Genomic DNA, 22,803 nt, shown 5'->3' on the forward strand with positions numbered 1-22,803 from the left:
CCACTTGGCCATTATTTTTTTAATTTTTTGGACCAATGTTCTAATAGGAGTAGTGGAAACTTCTCATGAAGTCTTCTAGATATTTTTTTTTTTTTTTAACTAACTTTGTCTTTTATGGCATTCTGCATTCACATTCAGTTTTCCAATTTCTAATTCCCTCTTCATTTCTATCTGCTCTATTTCACTAATCTTTAAATTTTTATCTCAATTATTGTGTTTATTTATAAAAATTTTTTGGTATTTAAAATTTTGTCTGTTCTTACCTTGTGATTTCTATTCTTTAGCTCTTCAGGCATTTTTAACTTTTGTGATTTCTATTCTTTAGCTCTTCGGGCATTGTTGTGAAATTTGCTAAAATTTTTTATTGTGAAAATTTTAAATACACAAAAGGCAACAAAGTATGCGTCCTTGACCCTGCCTTCTTTCATCAAGGATCAGTGTTTGACCATTCTTGTAAACATGACTGTTTGAAAGATGCTTTTAGATTAGTCTATTATTTTTTCTTAATTCTTGGGGTGCAGAATCTCCCTTTATCATATTAGTCTCCTGTATAATGGTTTATTTTATCTTGTGGTAGTTTGTTTTTCTCATTTTGAGTGGGGATTTGTTTCTGTGGAAGTACTTGTAAGGGGAATTTTTCCTTTCTTCTGGGGCTCAGATATAGCTTAGCTAGTTGCATTGGTTTGGCTAATGTGAATTTGAAGTCCACATCATCTATGCCTAATGAAAGCATGAGTTTCTGTGGACACTTTTTTCCCATAAATCCCCTAGTAGATGGCAAAGTTCCTTAATGCTTCTCTGGGCTAGTGGGCAGTTTTTCTGAGGTGATAATGGAGTTAAGTGTTTCAAGTTCTCTGACTTTAATATAGTTATTTCAGTTCTGGTTCCTGACATACGGGAGACTTGCAACCTGGACTCCTCTTCTGAGATGGGAGTGTTTATGTGATACCAACTCCACTCCTCAGCCCTGAGCTGAGGAGTGCAATTCTTACTTGAGCCCTTCAGCTTTGGTGCTTGCTCACTGATTTCTTCCTTTTTGTTTCTGACACTATGGACCTTGTTTTCTTTTGTTGTTTTCATGTTTAGGAATAAGTGTAAGACATGGAGACTCTTAAATTTTATCTAGTTTTTTTTTTTTTTTTTTGAAACACAGGGATTGAACCCAGGGCCTCAAACATGCTAAAAAGAACTCTACCACTGAACTACATTTCCAGCCCTTATTTGAGTTTTTATAATTATCTCAAAATTACAGTAGTAATATGAGTTAGGCATTCATGAAAAGCCAAAACAATATAGAAAAATTCAGAGTACAAATATATAGTTTAAAAATTTTTTCAGCATTACATTGCCTATATGTGTCTTCCTATCCCATCTTCTCCAGAGGTGCGCAAAATTAGGAGTGAGTCACTTATAGGGCTGTTTCTGTGTGTTTACCTAAGTGTGTAGTCACAGAATGTGAGCATGAGTGTACTTGTGCTTTGTGTGTATTTAGTATGAATACAGATTTTTTTTGTATATACTGTGTAATTCTATGCATTGGTATATGCATTTCTACAGTGGGATAGGTTATTTTGGGGGTTGAATTAGGAGTATTAGGTATGTATACATATTAACTTTATAGTATATACAATATTTACTGCTAGATCACCCTCAAAATATATTGATTTATTTTGCTACAAATAGTAATATGTTTCCCCAAACCCTTGACAATGGTAGTTGCTATCAGTTTTTTTGTCTTGTTTTGTTTTTTTCCTTTTTCTTTAGGCGATACTGGGGATTGAACCCTGGGCCTCACTAAGTCACACAGGCTGGCTTGGAACTTTGAATCTTCCTCCTTTAACTAATAGTTAGGATTACAGGCCTGTGCCACCATATCCAGCCAGTTCTTCTGTTTTTACTGTCTTTTCATATGTTTATATGTCTTTTTCTAATATCTGTTTTATAAATTGCATGCTTTCAGCTTTTGACCATTTCTTATTCTTGCATAGGCTGTTGTCTTTGTGTTTTTGAATATTTTCTTTCTTTTAATTTGATCTGTAGTTATATAGGGATTAGATTTTTAAAAAAACAAACAATGCTATTTTGGGGGTCTGGAGTTGTAGCTCAGTGGTAGAGCGCTTGCCTAGTGTGTGTGAGGCACTGGGTTCGATTCTCAGCACTGCATATAAATAAATAAATAAATAAATATTCACTGACAACTTAAAAATAAATGCTATTTTTAATGGTTGCATAACATTCTATTATATATTAGTGCCTTTGTGTGTTGCCTGTTCTCTTAACATCAGACGTTTAGGCTTTTTTGATATCTTTGCCCTTATAAATAGAATTCTACTAAATTTATACTTATTTCCTTAGAATAGAATTACAAGATCAGGAGGAGACTGAAAAAGTGAAGCAGTTACAATCAGGAATTTAAACTGCACTGCAGTTGATTGTAAACTATACCATCTGGTCACTTATAACCTTCTTCAAGTCATTCAACTTCCTGGTTTTTTGTTTGTTTGTTTGTTTTCTTTTTCTTTTTAGTACTGGGAATTTAACAAGGGGTGCTTTACCACAGAACTACATCCCCAGCCCTTTTTATTTTTTTATTTTTATTTTTTGGAATGTACTAGGGATTGAACTCGGACACTCAACCACTAAGCCACATCCCAAGCTACATCCCAAGACAGGGTCTCACTGAGTTGCTTAGCACCTCACCATTGCTGAGGCTGGCTTTGAACTCGTGATCCTCTTGTCTTAGACTCCTGAGCAGCTAGGATTACAGATGTGTGCCACCACACCCAATTCCTATTCATTTTTTGAGACTGGGTTATGCTAAGTTGTTTAGGGCCTCTCTAAATTGTTGAGGCTGGCCTTGAACTTGGCTATTCTCCTGCCTCAGCCTCCCAAGTTACTGGGATTTCAGGTGTGCCCACCATGCTCTACCATTCAACTTCCTTTTGCTTTGGCTTTCTTATCTCAAAAATGGGAATGTTATGTTCATGTACATAAAACACCAGAATGGCGCCTATCACTCTTGGAAGCTTTGCTAATTTTGTTATATGAATGATCAGCCTCTTTTTAAGGCCACCTAGGCCTTAAAATTAAAACTCTCTTTAGGGGACCTGGACATGGTGACACAAGCCTGTAATCCCAGCAACTCGGGAGGCTGAGGCAGGAGGATTACAAATTCTAAACCAGCCTCAGCAACTTAGTGAAGCCCTAGACAACTTAGCAAGACCTGTCTCAAAATAAAAAATAGAAAAGGGCTGAGGATGTGGCTCAGTGGTAGAGCACCCCTGGGTTCAGTCCCCAGTACCCCCAAAAAATCTCTTTAGGAAATGAATTATATTGCTTTCTAAGTTCCCGTAATTTAGGACTTGAAGTCCATCTTCTTTTAAATGTGTTCTGATTCCTCCCTCCCCTGATTCATCAGTTAGCTTATATTCATTTCTCCTAAGTTTATTACTGTTACCTTGTTCTTTGGGTAACAATACTTATTTGAGCCCACCATCTGTCATGCCTGTGCTGGGTACATGAGCTTCATAGGGGAGTCAGTGACTGTTTCTGTGTGAAAGAATCAGCCTGGAAAAGTGGCAGGCAGCACAGGGACAGCCACTATCAAAACAGGAATGCTTACACCATAATAACCTGGGAGGGAAGTGTAGGCTGAGTACGTACCCGAGAGGAAGTTCTGAAAGTTTGTATATGGTCCAGGCATGGTGGCACACACCTATAGTACCAGTGACTTGGGAACCTGAGGCAGACGTATTGCAGGTTTGAGGCCAGCCTCAGCAACTTTGTAAGGCCCTAAGCAACTAACAAGACCCTGTCTCAAAATAAAAAATGGCTGGAATGTAGCTCAGTGGTGAAGCACCTCTGGGTTAAGTTCTCCAATAAAAATTTTAAAATTTCCTATACATTTAAATTGTATAACTTGAAAAATAGTTTTGTATTTTGCAGTGATTTGGGCCAGTTTCTCTAACCTCTTCAGATCTGTTTTCCTGCTGTGACACCTAGATGAGGGGCTCTCTTAGTAGGCACAGAGAAAAGGAGGTAGGACTCTGTGGTTCTCAGATTTGAACTTGATCTGGCCATTTCACCCCTTGGTATCAGGGTATCCTCTTCACCAGTGTTGCATTTTAATTTTTCTCCCTCCTTTTGTAAAAACACCTCATTTTAGCAGTCTGATTGCCTAGTGGAGTGATTCTGTGCCTAAATGGAAGGTAACTCCCCATTCCCCAACCCTACCCCCTTTCTCATACTTCATCAGTAAAGTGTCCCTTAGCTCTTTTTCCGAGCCACGGAATTTGAATTGATCTCTGTTGCTAGTAGGAGGTAGGCAGGCTCTTTCTGGTTCCTCCTAAAGTTACCTGACAGCGGAAGGTGTGCATCTGATAATTATAACTCCAGTGCTTCCAAGGCCTGAGTGATTTAGTTAAGAGCAGTAATCCTGATCTTATCTGGAAGGTTTTGTAGTCCAACAGTGTTGCTTATAACAGTATCTGTTTTACTTCCTGGGGGCTCTCCTCTCCTTTAGGATTCTTCTGTAATCCTGCCCATTACCCTCATGTCTCATTACCTCCTGGAATCAGTTGAAACCAGTGAGAAGGCAAAGAATGTTTTTTTCTTTTCTTCCTACCAAATCTAGGAATTGGACTATTAATATTACAATGTCACCAACCAAAGTAGTCACAAATATAGCACATATATTATGTTTACAGAGCTACAGATCTAGCAAAAGATAAGGTAGTTTATTTATTTATTTATTTTAATCCCTAACAACCACCTCCACATTCAGGCCAAACACTTTATTACAGTCTGTATTTCAGAGCAATAAATTGATATCTGGGAGCCTGTGATCAGCCACTTGGAAGTCTGGTGATTTTGCTAATGAATACTTTGACGTTCAGTTCCTAGAAATTTACCTGAATCCTTGGCTTTGGGCTTCATATCTATCAGATTATAGAGAGTACAAAGAAAGGAAACACATTATCACTCTGTGTCTTCAGAGAACACTCAAGAATCTCCATTTTAAGTTATCAGTGTGCTCAGTGGTGTTTAAGGATAGGATTATTTCTTAGAGGTTTCAGAGTGTGGGGAACCCAAGTGAAGAATTGGTAGCTTAGCCCTGTACTTAACCCTAAGGAAAGGGTTAACTTTAGCCTTGGGGAGGAGTGAGGAATGGGAACTAAAATTGCTTTGGACATCTGAGCTGTGCCTTTAATAAGATATTCCAGGTGGTCAAGGAGTAATCCTAAAATAGCCTAGATACTTAATTGCTTTTAAAGTCAGGCTCCTGTCTCTGGGGAGGTACAGCTCTAAGGAATGCAGTGCTGGCTCCTGAGATCTTAAGGCCTGGTCTGGTTGGATCTCTTCCTCCCCTGGGTCCCCTCCACCCCTGAGTCTCAGTAAAAAGAAAGGCCCAAGGTAGCCTTGGACCAGGAGAATTTGCATTCTCTACAACAGAAGATTGGCAATAAGTCTTTTGCTTCTGCTGCTACTAGTTACCTTAACCTGGTTTTTTCCTGACTTGGATTTTGTTACCCCGTCCCTTAGGCAGTGGTCTGTTTTCATTAGTGCTCTGAGGCTTCCTGCTTGATCCCTTGCCCAGCTTCTGTTTGCATAGGAATATGTTTTGTTCACTGTAGGAATTCAGAGTCACCCTTCTCTCTCTTTTTCATCCCTTTAACCCAAATCCAATTGATTCCCTGACTTGGCTGCCTCTTATGACAGTCATTTGTTCTTGGTTCTCTCTCAAAACCCAACTTCTCAGTGTGGGCACAGCCACCCAGTTCAGCACTGGCTTTTTCTCAAGTCTTCAGTGCTGTTTATAAAAGCAATACATTGACATTGTAAATCACTGCAGAGGGATTAAAACACATTTTATTAAATGAAGAAACAGACTAGTCTCTTATCTGAGACTAAGTATTGTGAAGGAGTTATTTCTATAATTATTCCATCCTTTCTTTCGGTGACATTCAAATGCAAATCTTTGTTGAAGACTGGGGAGAAAAATTGGTAGGTTTTAACAGAGGAGTCAAAGTCAAATCTAAAAAGAATAACAAATTTTTAAAAAATAGCACAAACATAATTTTTGTTTTGTTGGGTTTTGTGATACACACACTGTGTGTGTGTATGTGTGTGTGAGTGTGTGTGTGTTTGTGTGTTTTGTTTTGTGATGCTGGGAGTAAACCCAGGACCTTGTGCAAGTTCTAAGCAGCTGTCCTACTACTGAGTTTTATATCCCCAACTGCCATAATTTATTTATTTATTTATTTTGGGGGGTGGGTACTGGGGATTGAACTCAGGGGCACTGGACCACTGAGTCACATCCCCAGCCCTACTTTCTATTTTATTTAGAGAGAGGATCTCACTGAGTGAGTTGCTTAGTGCCTTGCTTTTGCTGAGGTTGGCTTTGAACTTATGATCCTCCTGTCTCAGCCTCCCAAGCTACATAATTGGTTTTTTAATAGTCTCCCCCCACGCCCGCATTAGACTATAAGCTCCATGAAGTCAGAGACTCTGATCTGTCTTGTTTTATTCCCCTCAGAACCTTTCACAGTATCTAATATATCCTAAGTGATCAAATGTTTATACATGACTGGACACAGTGGCACATGCCTGTAATCCTAGTGATTTGTGAGGCTGAGGCAGGGAATTGCAAGTTCAAGAGCAGCCTCAACAACTTAGCAGGGCCCTAATTAACTTAGCAAGAACTTGTCTCAAAATAAAAAATAAGGGGCAACGGTTGTGGCTCAGTGGTAGAGTGCTCGTCTCACTTGTGTGAGGCACTAAGTTTGATCCTCAGCACCACATAAAAATAAATAAATAAAATAAAAGTATTGTGTCCATCTCTAACTAAAAAAAAAAAAATGTTAAAATTAAAAAATACAGGCTGGGGTCATGGCTCAGTGGTAGAGCATTTGCCTCACATGTGTGAGGCCCTGGGTTCAATTCTCAGCACTGCATATAAATAAATGAATAAAATAAAGGTCCATTAACAACTAAAAAAGTATTTTAAAAAATAATAAAAAGGGGTGGTCATGTGGCTCAGTGGTTAAGGGCCCCTGAGTTCAATCCCTAATCCCCCTAACACTTCCCCCAAAAAAAGTTTGTACATGAATGAATCAGTGAAAAAAGTGAAAGACCCACAATTCCAGTCCAACTAGGTATCTGTGTGCATTTGTGTGTGTGTTTTATATTTATTTCAACATTAAAGAGTTGTTAAAAACATCCAGAACATTAATTTTAATCATTTGCTTTTGTGTTCAGAAAACATCCTCTGCCTTCCCACTGGTTCACAGTTCAGAGTTTAAATTTCCTCCTGGTATTCAAGGCATTTCACAGACTATTTCCACCTTAACTATTCAGACTTGCTGTCCTTACATCCTCCCTGCCAAAACATGCCTCGATTATCTCCTACTCCATACTCATTTAAACTATAAACCTCCCCTCAGCCCATTCTTCAAGGCCAGCTTAACCTCCACCTCTGAGCATCCAGCATTTTCTTCCACCACTCAGGCACTTTCTGTTTTGATACTTGTTGCTTTGCATTATTAAATGCTATAGATGTGCTTGTTTTTTCTAACTCAGGGTAAAACTTCCAGTGGTGGAACCTATATTTTTGAGGATGGGGTACTCTCCTCAGCAGCTTGCACAGTACTATTCCTAGGTGGGTTCTCAGGAAATCTGTATTGAATAAATTTGTCATCAGATCTTTGCTTCTCAGGGCAGAAACGGCCCCTAGAGATCATCTTGCCCAACCCCGTTTCGTGTTGGATTCCACACTGTGACATCCCAGACAGATGATCATCTAGAGACAGGAAGCTGCTCACCTCCTGAGAAGGCTCACTCCATTACTAGGCAGTTCTAATTGTTAAGAAGAGGCCTTCACCTGTAGGCTTGGAACCTTCCCCCTGGCAACTTCTGCCCAGTCTGCCTCGTTTTGCTTTAGGGGATAGGAGGTGGGGGAGCAGATTCTCTTCCACAGGCAACTTTTAGATTTTTCAAATGTAGTGAATCTCTTCATTTTCTTTTAAGATTGAGATGTTAGACTAGAAGCACTGTTTTATTTTGAGTAGCAGTTAGATTAGTTAGATTTAGGGTTTGTTGTTTTTAAAACCTTATATGTACTTGATAGGATGCTGGGTGCCATTTTTCTCTGGTTCCCTCAGAAGTGTAGTCTCCTTGTCTGCCTGTCAGTTTCTTTGTCTCCATCCCTTTCCCTCTCTCACCCCTTCTCTGCCCTCCCCTCTATCTCATATTCCCTGAGGGAATATAGGAGCTCATCCTACACTGGATATATGGATTGTTTTGGAGGTAGGGGTAAATTCTTATTTCACTTCTCCCAGATAATTCTCAGAGCACATGTTGTATTATTTCATTTGGTTGAAATACCCAAAAGACACTAATGAGATGAATCAAGGATTAAAAGAACCTCTCATTGATGAGAGCCACCCAAGGCTGTGATTTGGGCATTCTGTGGACAGAGGATTTTATTTCCACATTTTTCCTCTTTTTTTCCTCCCTTCTTGATCTCTCCAACCAGACTGTGTTCCAATACTCTTTCAACCCATGAGGCTGCAGGATGCTACGAAGTGAGACCTAGGTGTGAATCCTGTTGCTGCTACTTGGAAGTTCTGAGGCTTTGGGCTAGTTGCTTGAATGCATTGAGCCAATTTTTCCCCGACTCTTAAATAATCCTGTATACATTGTAGAATTAAGTAAGAAAAAGCTTCTCAGGCTCCTGGTCCAGCCCTTAAAACACAAAAAGCACACAAATACTATCTTCCTTTTCCTTCCTCCCCCTGCTTTCACTACCATTTTGGAGGGATTTACAGGCAAAACACTCCTTGGGGAAAATAGGCCATTGTGGGTGTAGAAGCCAAATCTGGTGTTGGATGGGTATTTGAGAGCAAACTGTCAGTTTCCTGTGAGCTCCTGGTGAGATCAAAGATGTTTAAAGAGTTCTAAAGTAGAAGAGGCTGTAAATGGCAATAAGTGACCACTCTGGCTACTGCTGACTTCCCACACACATTTCTGGGCTATTTAATACTGTGGTCTGCTGCTGATGGGGTAACAGAACCTGTTCTTCAGCAGGGTATACTTCCATGCAGCAGCCCTTCATCTGAAATGCTCTCTCTGTGGATCCCTTGTGAACCCGAAAGGGTTGAGCTCTTTTTGCATGTGTGTCTCCACACTTCTCCTGCTTCCACCATTTCCTGTTTTCTTCCACCTCTGTAGTCTCTGTCAGCCAATACTCAGCATCCTAGAAAAATTATTTTGGTGTTGGCAACTTTCTAGTTTGTTACACCCATAGCTCATTGATAGTCTAAGAAACTTCTTGTACATAAACTTGAATTGCATAAGTAAGCCATGTTTTTATGGCAGTTGATCAGAGAACCAAGAGAATTACTGGTTAAGCTTATAATCTTGCCATTGGGAAGGGAGGGACGAGTGGAGACAGAGGAGTTATGAGGTTGATGGTCCTAGGAGAGCCCATGTCTGTCTTTTAGCATTTATGTCAGTGCTTTTTGTGTGCTGGAGACAGGAGATACCCATAGATGCTTTAAGAGTGAAGACATAAGGGTACAAATAACCAGAACTTGAACTGAAAAGCATTGAATCTGCCTGGTGGACAGGGTTCAGGAATTACTCTCACCTAAGCCAGAAAAATCCTGTGAAGCAGGATCAAAGTTTAACTACCTCAAGACAGAGGCATCACTGCACATTAGACATTTCTCCATCAGCCCCAACTGAATATTTTAAATTAACGGCCATCATTGACTTGGAATTAGACTAAAGAAAACATGCCCACGCTGAGTCATCTGTTTTCCTTGCATTTTCTTTCAGTAGTAACTGACAGTTCCTTTCTATGGAACAGCTTAAATAGTGGCATTACTCAAAGAGTTTGGTGTCTCATTTTTGTCCTCTTCTGGTCAGTGTTTCTGTCCTCTAGTCACTGAGTTGAAAGCCTTTTAGGCTAAAATTCTTTTACAAAGCAGATTTCTCAGCTATATCTGATGCTCAGATTCTTTCCAGTTTGGGCAAGAGCTGGAATGGAGGCCTGGCCGGGCCCCAGCCCCCACTGTACCAAAACATTCTTCTCTGTCTCTGGAGCTGAGCTCACACTTGGGTGTTTATTTTCACACGTAGTTCCATGGTGCTCACATTGGCATGCTTGTTCTCACACTCCTGTCCTGCTGAGAGAGCCCTGTCTGAGATTTCTAGCTTGTGGATTCTGTCCTCACCATCCAACTGAGTGTTAAATAGTTTCTGAATGAGCCTTCAGCATGTCTGCAAGTTACAGTAATTAGCAAAAAAACTGGAGTTTTCATCTCTTAGTGACCTATAGAGAAAGAATTCTCTTATGAATAACGTAGGCCTCAGATCTCTGGCTATAGAGGGTTGGGAATTGAGCTGCCACTGTAAACAGCTGACATAACAGAAGCAGCAATGATCCCCCATTAAATGTCTTTCAGCCAATGGGGGCTCCTGGGATAATTGACTTTCCAGCAGGAATTACTGGCTCAAACAAAATCACTGGGCATTAGAGCGACCTACTGCATCCTTTGAAAGTGGGAATGTAACTGTCTGGTTTTGCTGACCTGACAGGCATAATTCATCTTGATTATTCATTGTACTAGTTACCACCAGATGACACTATATTTCTGGTGGCTGTAATTACAATGTGGAGTTGAGGTTTAAAAAAAAAAAATCAAGCTAGTGTTTCTCCAGCTTGGTTATTGGGTTCTCTGAGCTGAAGTTGTTGTAGGAACAGTTCTAACAATGTCTACTTCAGGATCTGATGAGTGCCTGGTATGATAGCATTTACCAAGCACTTCCTTACACACATCTTTTAATAGATAAGCAGGGAAACAATTTGGGGTAGCCTGTTTCATTTCAACTGACAGGGTGTCGCTTCTTTGTTAGATTTACTTTACCCTGTGCTGAATTGTTGCTATTGGGAAATGGCTTTGCATCTCAGAGCCCCCTTTGAGTAGAAAAAAAACAAGTATGGCCTCCAGATATAAATGATTGATGCCTCCTGCTTTCAGGCTAGCTTGATTAAAGGGAGAGCAGGGGTAAACTGAAATCTAGTCAGGCTCTCATTTTTTGACAGAACTAGATCCACATGCAGTCCAAAGAATGTGCTCCCAAGAAACCTGTCCTAAGACCCTCCTCTACCACAAACATACCCCAGCTAGGTGGGTGATGTTTTTGCATGTGTCTGTGGAACTAGGAGACAAAGGAGAGCATGTAACAGGGTCAGGGCATCCAGTCACACCCATTGGACCCTCCATTGTGCAATGGGTCAAGAGTAAGTAGCAAAATTATACAGATTTCATACTCACCACCAGCACAGAGACATTGTGACTGTACCATATGGAATGTGCATTTATATATTTTTTGAAGAGGCATTTAGTTGGCTCAAATAATCAGTTAATTATGTGCCAGACAATGTGATGTGTGCTGGGGTACAAAGATAAATAAGATGCCTTTGCTCTCAAGGAGCTTTCCTTCTGGTGGGGATGACAGATAATTCCAAAGTACTGTTAAATTCTAAACTAGCAATAGACAGAGACTGCTCCTAGGGTCCTTAGTGCAGCTGGGGATAAAGGGAGGCACTCTTGCAGAAGAGGTGCCTGATTCGAGGAGAAAGAGTTACCTGGCTGATTTAAAGGTAAGAAGCAAATTTAAAGAGCATAAACAAAGGCGTGTTTACTCTCTCTTCTGTTCAGTTGAATGGTGTTGGTTTAACCTAATCAAGTAATTAAGCTTAGGTTTTTCATTATTTTCCTAATGAAAATGAACTGTGCCCAAGAGTCACCAGTCTGTACTTTGGGAACAGTCTCAGGCTATGGTGACCCTCATATCACTAAGGCATTTTTTATCACTAGGCTTAGGGCTTCCAATGTGAGGCTTGATGGAGAGACCACAACTTCTAGGTCTTTACCCTGCTCCCTTTAGCCCTTTATCTCCACTGGGAGCATTGTGTAGGAAACTAGTATGAGTATCTTCACACCTGTAGCTCAGCAGATTTTAGGGTGATGGCTTCTGGAAGATCAACTGGGGAATGAAAGGTTTTTAGAACAGTGGCCTTTGGGTCCCCTTTTTACAGTTTTATCAACTATAAGTGTGATACCCACTCTTCTCCATCAGTGGAGAAGGAAAAAAAAAAAAAGATATTCTTGTAAGAGTATTAGAGGTGGTGGTCACTTAGCAGTCATTTCTAGTCTGAGCCAAGCATCATCTGAAGGGCATCATCTTCCCCCAAAATGATTACCTTGCCCTCATACTCTTTCTCTTCCTATTCCCTTCTCAACATTTTTATGTTTTGTTCCCCTCTAGAATGGTGGTTTGGCCTGGAGTGATGATGCCGATGGAGGTCGGGGAAGAGAGATCTCTCGAGATTTTGCCAAGGTCTGTAATATGTCCTGTGTGATAAAGATGAGGGCAGTTCTGCAATGGGTTGTGTCTGATCCCTAAGAATGAGGATGTGAGTGGTTAGTCAGTCACACTTTAGTTGTTTGGGTGATTGTAGTGTCTCTACTATGAGATTTCTTACAGTGAAGTGGAATGTTTCATTGTTTTTCTCTTGGGGTTGGGATTGCAGCTGTATGAACTGGACAGTGATCCTGAAAGGAAAGAATTCCTGGATGATCTCTTCATCTTTATGCAGAAGAGGGGTGAGTGTGCAGTCTCTTTGGTATTCCAATTCAGTGCTTATTTATTGGGAGCTTTCTGTGTGCTAGTCACTGTTACACATCCTTCCTTACCCATCCTTGTCCAGAAAGATGAGCAGCATTTACTGCTCAGGTAAATGGTTTAGGATTTGTCTGAAAACTGACAACCACATTGAAGAAGATAGAGATGACTGGCAGAAAATGGATGGAGTGATCATCCTTGGCACTGCCTTATTTCTGTCTCTCTTCTAATTAACTGGTCTCTGGAGTCATTTCAAATTCAAATATGCTTTATTCTTAGCCTTATAGCTGCCCTGGGCTTCACTTAGACTAGCATGTGGGGCTTCTTGATGATGTATCTAATATCATAGAGACTCAGAATGGTAAGTAGAACAGTTTTTTAGAGAAACTGAAATGATCCACAGAGAAAAAGTCAACATTTTCTTATCCATTGGCTCTTTGATATTTGCGTCCAGTGGTTTGGTCAGAATATTTCTGCAGTTTAACCGTAGGGTATGTGTACATCTGCATTGAAATGCACCCACTCAATTCTCTCCTCCTTTCCTGCCCTTCTCACCAACCCCAATAGCCATTGCATTGTAGACCATGATGTGACTGAGTCTTGAGCCCAGTGACTCAACTTCCTAGTTTAATATCATATCATAGCAATGGGTTCACCAGCTGGGTCAGTCCTCAGGAAGCATGGCCAGAAACCAGATTCTCTAGGAGAATGCCCTCAGCAAACTGTGTGACTCCGGTTTTAGCGCTGCTTCTAGGACCCTGCTGATATCTGATCATGCATCTTTGGAGGTCTGTGTCAGCAACTTTATTGAGACTTGGGAATGAAATTCTCCTTATTATTCTAGGCTGAGCTTCTGTTTCTCTCTCTCTTTCTCTCTCTCTCTCTCTCTCTCTCTCTGTTTCTCTCTGTTTCTCTCTCTCTCTCTCTCTCTCTCTCTCTCTCTCTCTCTCACTCTCGCATTTTCTCTCCCTCCCTCTCTCCTCCTTTCTTCCCTCCTTTTCTCCTCCCCTCTCTCTCTTTCTCCTCCCTTTTTCACCTTCCAAAGCCTTATTGCCTCCTTGGTAGCAGGGCTATTACTGCTGATTTACTTAAAAGGGCAATCGAAAGTTTTAAATCTTGTTCCCTGCAATCTCCAAGCCTATAAAAGCAGTTTAAGCGGCCCTAATTAGTTTACTTCTCCAACGGTTATCTGGAGCTGCATGTGTTAGTAAAAAACAAGAATATAATCCCAAAAGATAATGTGACTGGCAGCAGTGAAACTCCCTGGTTGCCCTGAGAGAGAGAAATCCACTTAATACTTTGGTCTCCCTTTCCAATTACCTTTTAATTATTTACAAGCTTCACAAGCCCAGCTGGTGCAAACCCAGGAGCTGATCCTGTCTCAGAGGGACTGCCATAGCAATATAGATTTTAATCAGCAATGTAGCTCCACTGCTTTATTTTCTACTTTATTGTTTTTCCCCTTCCCAGAAGGATTTTTAAGGGGAAATGGAAGTTAGATCAGCCTAGCCAAGAGCAAATGTCAGTAATTGTTTACTGCTACATGTCTCCACTAGAGTAGGAGCTCCTTGAGGACAGCTACTTTGTCATACATCTGTGCCCACAATGTTAGCACAGGTCCAGGCAGAGAGGTACTGGCATGTTTGCTGTCTGAATAGTCTTCTTGTTGTCATAACTCAGTTTGCCATGCAGGGCAGCTGAGCTCCCTTGAGATTTTGGGTGCCTCTTCTTCCTTTCTACAGCTGCCCTGATTGGAGGTCAGTAGAGAGCACTCTTTGCTATCCATCTGCTATTCTGGGGCTGCCCAGAAATACACTTAGTGTATTTCTGAGTGAACCCAGAGTAGAAGTCTTTGCCTTTGGTCAATTTATGGTTATTTGGGTCCTGAGTAAATCTTTGTCTTCTATTCAGCACTTGTGTCAGATATTTCACTATTTGCTATCACCACCAATAAGAGGGAAACAGTTCAGCCGGCTGCTTGTTAGTTATTCTAGTACAGGATTTCTTGGCCACAACACTATTTGCTTTGGGAACTGGATTATCCTGTCCACTGGAGGACATCAGCAGTATCTGGACCTCATCTCACTAGGTATTAATATTAACCACCACCACCTACAAGTCATGACAACCAGAAATGCCTCTGGGTATTTTAAGTGACACCTAGGAGGTCAAAATTGCCTCCTGGTAAGAACCTGCCATAGAAGGATGGGGAAGAGTATAAAGATAAAAATTCTTTTCTGCAGAATCCAGGCACAGTGTCACACATTTGTATTCCCAGCTACATGGGAGGTTGAGGCAGGAGGATCTCAAGTTTGAGATCAGTCTCAGCAAATTAGCCTTGTCTCAAAAAAAATACAAAGGGCTGCGGATATAGCTCAGTGATAGAGTATCCCTGGGTTCAATTCCCATTTACCACCCCACCTCCCCCAAAAAAATGATCTGTAAGAAAAAAATCTCATTATGGAAATCACCTTAACCTCTTTTCAGTACTTGAGGGTGGGCCTATGTCAGGTGGTACCTTGAGCTCCCCTCCCCCCCCCCCCCCCCCATACACACACACTGATTGCCAGAGGGTACCGGGAGCCCACACCCTGGGCTGGAGTGCAGAGAAAGCTCTCAGAGGGGCTGTTGCTCCAGTGTATCAAAGACCTAGAGTCTTCTTCCTGTAATGCTCTTATCTGATAAATTAGAGTGATAGTTCAAAAGAGCTAGGAGCAGATTGTACTTTGAATCATGTGAAACTTACTGTCTTTGCTCTTCCCAGAATGGACGGGCCAAGAGCCCCTAGACATGTATGACTTATTTGTCATTCCCAAAGTGGAGTGTCTAGGACACTTGAGCCAGATCTTGTTAACTGAGACCAAGGAAAAAATCTCAGACCTTGGCAAAAGATCAGCAACTCAGCTTCTGGAGCTAATGTAAGGATAAGTAGTAGATTATGCAGGAGTAATGCGTACAGCCTGAATTTGAAAGACCTGTGATGTCCACCTGCACTGTGAGCAAGATCTGGCAGCTTTCACACAGCAGGCTACCACCGAGGAAGTAGACTGGGCTACAAAGGAGGCAGCACTCAGCAGGCTGCTCCGAATGACTGCAGCTGCAGGTGATAAAACGACAGTCCAGTGGGAGAAGGGCACAGACTTTAACTGCTGCTTTGTGCTGTCTCTCGGCTATTAACACATTTGGGTGAATTGACCGCAACAGATGGTCCTTTCAGCTGTCAGCCGTTGGTGTCTAGGTCTGTCTAGGGACTTGCACCCTGGTAAGCACCCAGTTGAACAGCAGAAGAGCCTGAGAATACTAGAGTGAGCTGAGGCAGTGCCCCACTCATGCTGTCTCCTGCTGGCCTTGGAATGGCACTGCTGCAATCATGTCAGGAGACCCATGGAAGGGGAAAGAGCTCTGGACTAATGAGTGCAAATCCAGGGCTAACAACCACCCCTCTTGATGATCTTGAGCAAACCCTTCCCTTCTGGTGGCCATGCTTTCCTTATCTGTAAAATGAGAAGGTTATCTTAGAGTCAACTTGTAAGTTTTTGTGCTCTGTATTTTGGTATCCATTATTGTTCTATTGAACTCCCACAGACAATGAACTACCCTTGATGAACAAAAAAAAAAAAAAAAAGAAAGAAGAAAATAATTATGTGAAAACTATACCAACAATCTCTCAGACCAAATATTTTTTTGCTTTCTTTGCTAAATAATGTATTTCCTCTTTTGCTGACTGAAGCCAAATTGAATAAAACAAGTTGCTCTGTATCCCCAGGCCCTGCCAAGAATATTGCTCTAAGAAAGATGAGTTAGATTTCAGAACTCTAATGTCCCTTTTTGCCTACTTTTGCTGTTGGCATACATATACTTGCAGGTACGCATGCAGGTGCATCAGGCATGTGTATGTGTATGTTTCTTTGCAAAAAAAGTCAAAAACTTCTAAAAAGGGGCCAAGGGTTGTGGTTCAATGGCAAAGCACTTGCCCCTCAATGTGTGAGGCACTGGGTTCGATCTTCAGCACCACATAAAAATAAAAAAAAGATTGGGAATTGGTAAATAAAGTTTCTAAAAAAAAACTTCTAAAAAAAAATTGACCAGTTTAACTCACTGTGGGTGGTTTCTGAGCTACTATTCCCTGAGAGATTTTCCATTTAGTTTTCCAGTGCCCAAGGGGAGGAACTGATTTATAAGTCTGATAAGCAAAGGCTGTGCATAAACAATTCTGTTTTTCATCAGTGAGGAAGAAAAACTTGTTTCCTGGCTGGTGAAACAAAAGTATAGTCTCATTAAAGAGCCATGGTGATGATGATGATGATGCAGGTGAAACAAAAGTATAGTCTCATTAAAGAGCCATGATGATGATGATGATGATGGTGGTGGTGGTGGTGGTAGTGGTGATGATGAAAATTATGTTGGCAATTTTGTAGTTTTTTTTTTATTATTAACCCATACACTTTATAGAACTCTTTTGGCCCATTATCTGCTGCCCACAGCTATAGCTCAATGGGATAGAGAAAGCAAAGATTATCACCTGCAGCCATGATGAATCAGCCCCAAGATTCAGGGACTTACCTATGGCCAGAGAGCAGACCTTAGCCTTTAATATTCTAACTTTCAGAACAATGTTCTTTCCTCCTCCTCCTCCTCCTCCTCCTTTTTAGTTATAAATGGACAAAAATACCTTTATTTTTTTCATTCATTTGCTTATTTTTATGTGGTGCTAAGGATCAAATCCAATGCCTCACACATGTGAGGCAAGAGCTCTGCCATTGAGCTACAACCCTAGCCCCTGCTCCTCTTGCTTTTGGGAAATGTGTTCCCTAACACTAGCAACCCCATTACTTCCCTTTGGAGTACCCAGTAAGCCTGTCTCTCCTTCAGCATTCTGAGCCCCACAGAGTGCTGGCTACCTCCATGGACTGTGGCTCAGCAGAAGGTCCCATAGCATTTAGTTAATTAGCTCAGGGTAAAAAACGCTGTGTGCAAGAGGAATCTGCATCCCAGGGTTATCACTCCTGTCTCTTGAAAAAGCAGGTATGACAACTCATAGGGGTAAGGAAACTGCCATCTCTCAAGGCAGGATGGGATAGAATCAGAGGAAACACACCCATAATGCCCTCAAATAGGGCTGTCCCTTCCTGCTCTCCCCACCCCCCAACTCCCACCCCCAGCTAAGGAACTGCCTGCCTGTTCACATGGAAGACAAGTTTTGTCAAGACCTCACTAGTAGAGAAGCCCTACCACCCCCAATACTTCTGGTCAAGGCTGCCTACTGACCTTGGTTTTCCCCAATGGATTGTTGGGTCTGTTTTTGATGTGTATATACAAAGAATTTACTGTGGGAAAAGGGCTTGGTCTGCCTCAAAGTGCAATTTGAGTGTTTTTCCTTCTGTTGTGTGCTTATCTATCCATCTCAGGCAAGGAAATGTTCATGACATATATTGCTTTTGCCATTTGGTAAAGGCGATTTCTTCTGTATTCTTTGTGTCTTATAGTAAATATTCTGTGCCCTGGACACCCTTCCTGATAGAATAAAATATGTTGTCTTCGTCAGATTAAATAAGTTGGTGGTCTTCACTTTCTAACTTTATCTCCAAATGAAAGTCTAAAATGCATATTTTTGACTCTTAGGATAAGCCCTTTGTCAGAGGCCAGGTCCTTTTCTTGCTCCAGGTGATCCAGCTGCTATGATAAACATGGTGTTTCTCCTTCACCTCTTATAATAATCATTTAATACTCCATAAGTACTCAGTTATCCACAATGAATGGGAAGGGAGCCTGGAATTTTTTTTTTTTTTTTTTTTAATACCAGGGATTGAAAACTCAAGGGCTATTAACCACTGTGCCATATGCCCAGCTCTTTTTGTTTTATTTATTTATTTGTTTGTTTGTTTGTTTTTGGATGCACGATCTCACTAAGTTGCTTAGGGCCTTGCTAAGTTGCTGAAGTTGGCTTTGAACTTGCAATCATCCTGTCTCACCCTCCTGAGCCCTTGAGATTACAGGCATGCAATTAATGGCGCAGTTTGTCATTAAATTCAACATCTTTCCTTTCAAAGTCTTATCGGTGGGCTGGAGATGTGGCTTAGATGTAGAGTGCTTGCCTAGCATGCATAAAGCCCCAATTTCAATCCCCAGCACTACAAAAATAAAAATAAAAATCTTTTGTTGGTTTTTCTAGCACGTGGATGGTAAAATTGAGTTGTCTCATAGTGTTTGCCTATTGCGTTCCAACTGAGCCAATATTCATTAATTATCCAAGGGCTGATCTAAGGAAAGGTTGAAGTGAGAGTTTGACCCACTTATGCCTTGAGGATATTGCAACGCCTAAGAGTCTAGTGGCAAGATTGGCAGTAGAAGGTCAGATAATGGTGCATATCCAGGCACTTGAGGTGTACCCCTCCCAGCTAGCCAAGGTGTGGTAATCCAGCAGCAGGCAGAGCAGAGAGGGTCTGACAGTCCACTCTTGCCAACTTCTCTTCTGTTCACTTGGAAGACAAGTTTTGTCAAGACCTCACTAGTAGAGCAGCCCTGCAGGAAAGAGATGGCATGACCATAATAATCATTTATTATTAACCATAGCAGAATACAACATTATATCACTATTGAATTTCACCCAAGCAATTAGTAGTACAAGTTGGAGTATTAAAAACAGTGATTTAGCTGGGCATGGTGGTGCCTGCCTATAATCCTGGCTTTTGGGGAGGCTGAAGCTGGGGGATTACAAATTCAAGGCCAGCTCCAGCAACTTAGCCAGGCTTGACTCAAATAAAAATTATAAAGGGCTGGAGATGTAGCTCAGTGGCAGAGTACCCTTGAGTTCAATTACCAGTAGGGAATATGGGGCCAGGGGTGGGGGGGTGGGGGGCGGTAAAATTAGCCTCCCAGATTGTAGAGCAGCTAGAATTCCCATACATTGCTGATGGGAGTATAAATGGGTACAACGACTTTGGAAATCTGTTTTGTGGCTAATATGCTGAGCCTGTTACCCAGCAGTTCTACTTCTGGGTGTATACCCAACAGAAACAAGTGCTGTTCTTCATGAAAGACACATGCAAAGATATTGATAGCATCACTATTCATGATAGTTAGAAATAAAAAATAACTCAAATGCCCATCAGTAGTAGAATGGACTAATAAGTTGTGGCACGGACATAATGCGGTACAGTGAAAAAATGAGCTGCTGCTGTATACCTGAAATGACTCTCATAGTCCTAATGTTGAGCAAAAGCCAAACACAAAAGATTTATTTTATTTATTTTTTAATATTTTTAGTTGTATATAGACATAATACCTTTATTTTATTTATTTGTTTTTATGTGGCACTGAGGATCAAACCCAGTGACTCACCATCCTAAGGCAAGCACTCTACCTCTGAGCCACAAGTCCAGCCCAAAAGATTACATTTTAAAAAAAGGTTATAGGGCTGGGGTTGTGACTCAGTGACAGAGCACTTGCCTAGCATGTGTGAGGCACTGGGTTCGATCCTCAGTGCCACATAAAAAATAAATAAATAAAAGCCACAGTGGTGGCGCTTGCCTATAATCCCAGGGCTTAGGAGGCTAAGACAGGAGGATCAGGAGTTTAAAGCCAGCCTCAGCAACAGCGAGGCACTAAACAACTCAGTGAAACCCTGTCTCTAAATAAAATTCAAAATAGGGCTAGGGATGAGGCTTAATGATCAAGTGCCCTTGAGTTCAATCCCTGGTACCTAAATAAATAAATTAAAGTTTTGGTGGTAATGGTGGCTGTTTTTAAGTGACTTTAAAAAAAAAAAAAAAAAAAAAGTATGAGGTTTTTTTAAAAAAAGCTTATATACTATATTCTTCCATTTATATAAAGTTCAGGAAAATGCATTTCAGGATAGTGGTTAGTTACCTCCAGGCTGGTGGGATCGGAGGATGGATATTGATTGAGAATGGCTGTGGTGGAGTTTTCTGGGACCCTGGAAACATTCTGTATTTTGTCTTGAAGGATGGTTACATGGTGCATATGGAAGTACAGATCCATTGTATACTTAGGTTAGTGCACCATACCATATGTAAGTCAGACCCACTCAGTGTGCAATTGGAGGCAGCAGATGTAAGTATACCTGTCAGCCCAGTAATAGGATACTAGCAGGTTGGGGATGTGGCTCAAACGGTAGCGCACTCGCCTGGCATGTGTGCGGCCCTGATTCGATCCTCAACACCACATACAAACAAAGATGTTGTGTCTGCCGAAAACTAAAAAATAAATATTAAAAAATTCTCTCTCTCTCAAAAAAAAAAAAAAAAAAAATTATGGGATCTGGGGCTGGGCTTGCTGTGTCACAAGGACGATCCAGAGCTCTGAATTCAGCCACCAGGCTTCCCTTTAAAAAAAAAAAATAGGATACTAGCATGTCCTTGCCTCTGCCCTGCCCTCTGGAACAGTTAGGCTACAGACTGCTGAACACTGCCACCCAGTCTCCCCATGGGGAGGTATTTTCTACATAAACAAGTTGGGGAAAAATCACCAGTCATTTCCCTGAGCAGCACAAGAATGCTATAGAGGAATGGTTCGGAAGCTGGCCTGCCTGCCTGTGCACATTCCCTGCTTAACATGAGTTTTTCTAAACTCATCTAGGCTCCCTGGTCGGCTCTCTTGACAGGCTATGGAAATGATTAATGATCTCTTTGAAAGCCAGGAAAAAGCAGCAAGAGTCCCTAGTAGGGCCACGCCCTGGGTCCTGGGCCCTCACCCCTGACCAGTAGGCAGGAAAGCAGCCATGTGAGTCTGTCTGGGGACCCTGCTCCTTATTGCTTCTGGTCTTCACTTGAACATGCCCATATTCTGTTATGAAGAGGAAGTGGCTTTCCTTTCAGCACTCTGCCATCTTCTATCTTTGTCTCTAGAGCCAGAGGTGGCCATTTCCTTTCTTGCCCTCACCTCTACCCTAGCTACTTCTGTATTGTCTGATAGAAAGAAAGGTAAAGTGCCAGGGAACATTTTTTGTTGGCTATATCTGTACTGGAAGAGCCTGATGACAACTCTGGCCTGCTAGTGCCAGTGCCTAGCAGCATTCCCACCAACAAGGGTTAAAGCCCCAGGAGTCCCACAGGGAGGCTTCACTGGGTCCCTGGCCCTCATAAAAGCCTTTTACATCCGTCCCTGGGGCTGCCTCAGGCTCCCTGGCTGAAATCTGATAAGGAGCCTCTTTGTTGCAACTGTCAGTCTCCTTTATTGAGGAGGGAACTGGAGACCAGCGGTATTTCTTGGGGTACAGATAAGGCCCTGGATTCCTGTCAGAGGGAGCATGATTAATTACCCTCAATCCTAGCTCCTGCTTTGATAGCAATGACTGACAGTCTGCAGGCTTCTCCATCAGGTGCTCTGCACCCACCCCTCCGCCCCCATCACCCTGCATGTTGGAAGCTGAGATTTGGTTTTCTGCAGGACCAACACCAGTGACCCTCAGAGAGCTCAATTCAGATGTGAGATTGCCTCCTTGATGGTACACAGCAAGCTGCTTTTGTGCTTATTGTGGTCACAAGTTTACCTCTCTCAGGTGAACAGCTTCCTTAGAGGAGGATATTAAAGAGAGTCAGAGACCCTGTCCCCTTCTCCTGAAGAAAGGCGTAAGAACCATTACTTGTGGACTTGAACTTCATGGACCTAGTCTTAAACCCCATAGAAGGTCCTTCACAGGAAAAGATCCCAAATCATGCATTTCAAAGTCACTTGGCAACATTATTCCCTAAAAGTGAGTTATCCTCTCTCTGGTAGTCACAATTATCAATTTATGTTTTGATTTTTTATTCTGAAAGTCATAAGACTTTAGAACTGAAAGTCAGTTCTAAAATTCCTCATTTCATAGATGGGGAAACTGAATCTGTGGAATCTGTTGAGTCCCCGAGTCCCATTCCCCAGGAGTATGTATTAGCTAAAAGACTCTCCCTCTTTCTTCATAGAAGAATCTTCTCTGACAAGGGAAATGACTACCAGGTCCATTCAGCATAAGGTGAACTGTTGAAACTGACCAACCTGAGGATTCCAGTTGAATCTTGGTCATCAGAAGAATTAAAGCCAGGGCAGATTTTTTGTATCTGGATTATCTAGATAATGTGCAAAAATCATAATGTCATCTAGAGTTACCCA

General features: G+C 41.6%; 1 protein-coding gene across 3 annotated transcripts in view; it reads left to right on the plus strand.

Moving 5' to 3' along the window:
- Arid3b (AT-rich interaction domain 3B) overlaps positions 1 to 22,803 on the plus strand; it is a 48,270-nt gene that overhangs the window by 12,345 nt on the left and 13,122 nt on the right. For all 3 annotated transcript variants that reach the window (XR_013090666.2, XM_076848695.2, XM_076848696.2), the window contains exons 3-4: positions 12,337 to 12,408; positions 12,602 to 12,674. Coding sequence is in view for 2 of the 3 variants with exons in the window: in XM_076848695.2 (XP_076704810.2) it covers positions 12,337 to 12,408; positions 12,602 to 12,674 (145 nt within the window). In the remaining variant the exon portion in view is untranslated. The remainder of the gene's footprint in view (positions 1 to 12,336; positions 12,409 to 12,601; positions 12,675 to 22,803) is intronic.

This window comes from Callospermophilus lateralis, chromosome 3 (assembly GCF_048772815.1).
Source record: "Callospermophilus lateralis isolate mCalLat2 chromosome 3, mCalLat2.hap1, whole genome shotgun sequence".
Classification (NCBI taxonomy): Eukaryota; Metazoa; Chordata; class Mammalia; order Rodentia; family Sciuridae; genus Callospermophilus; species Callospermophilus lateralis.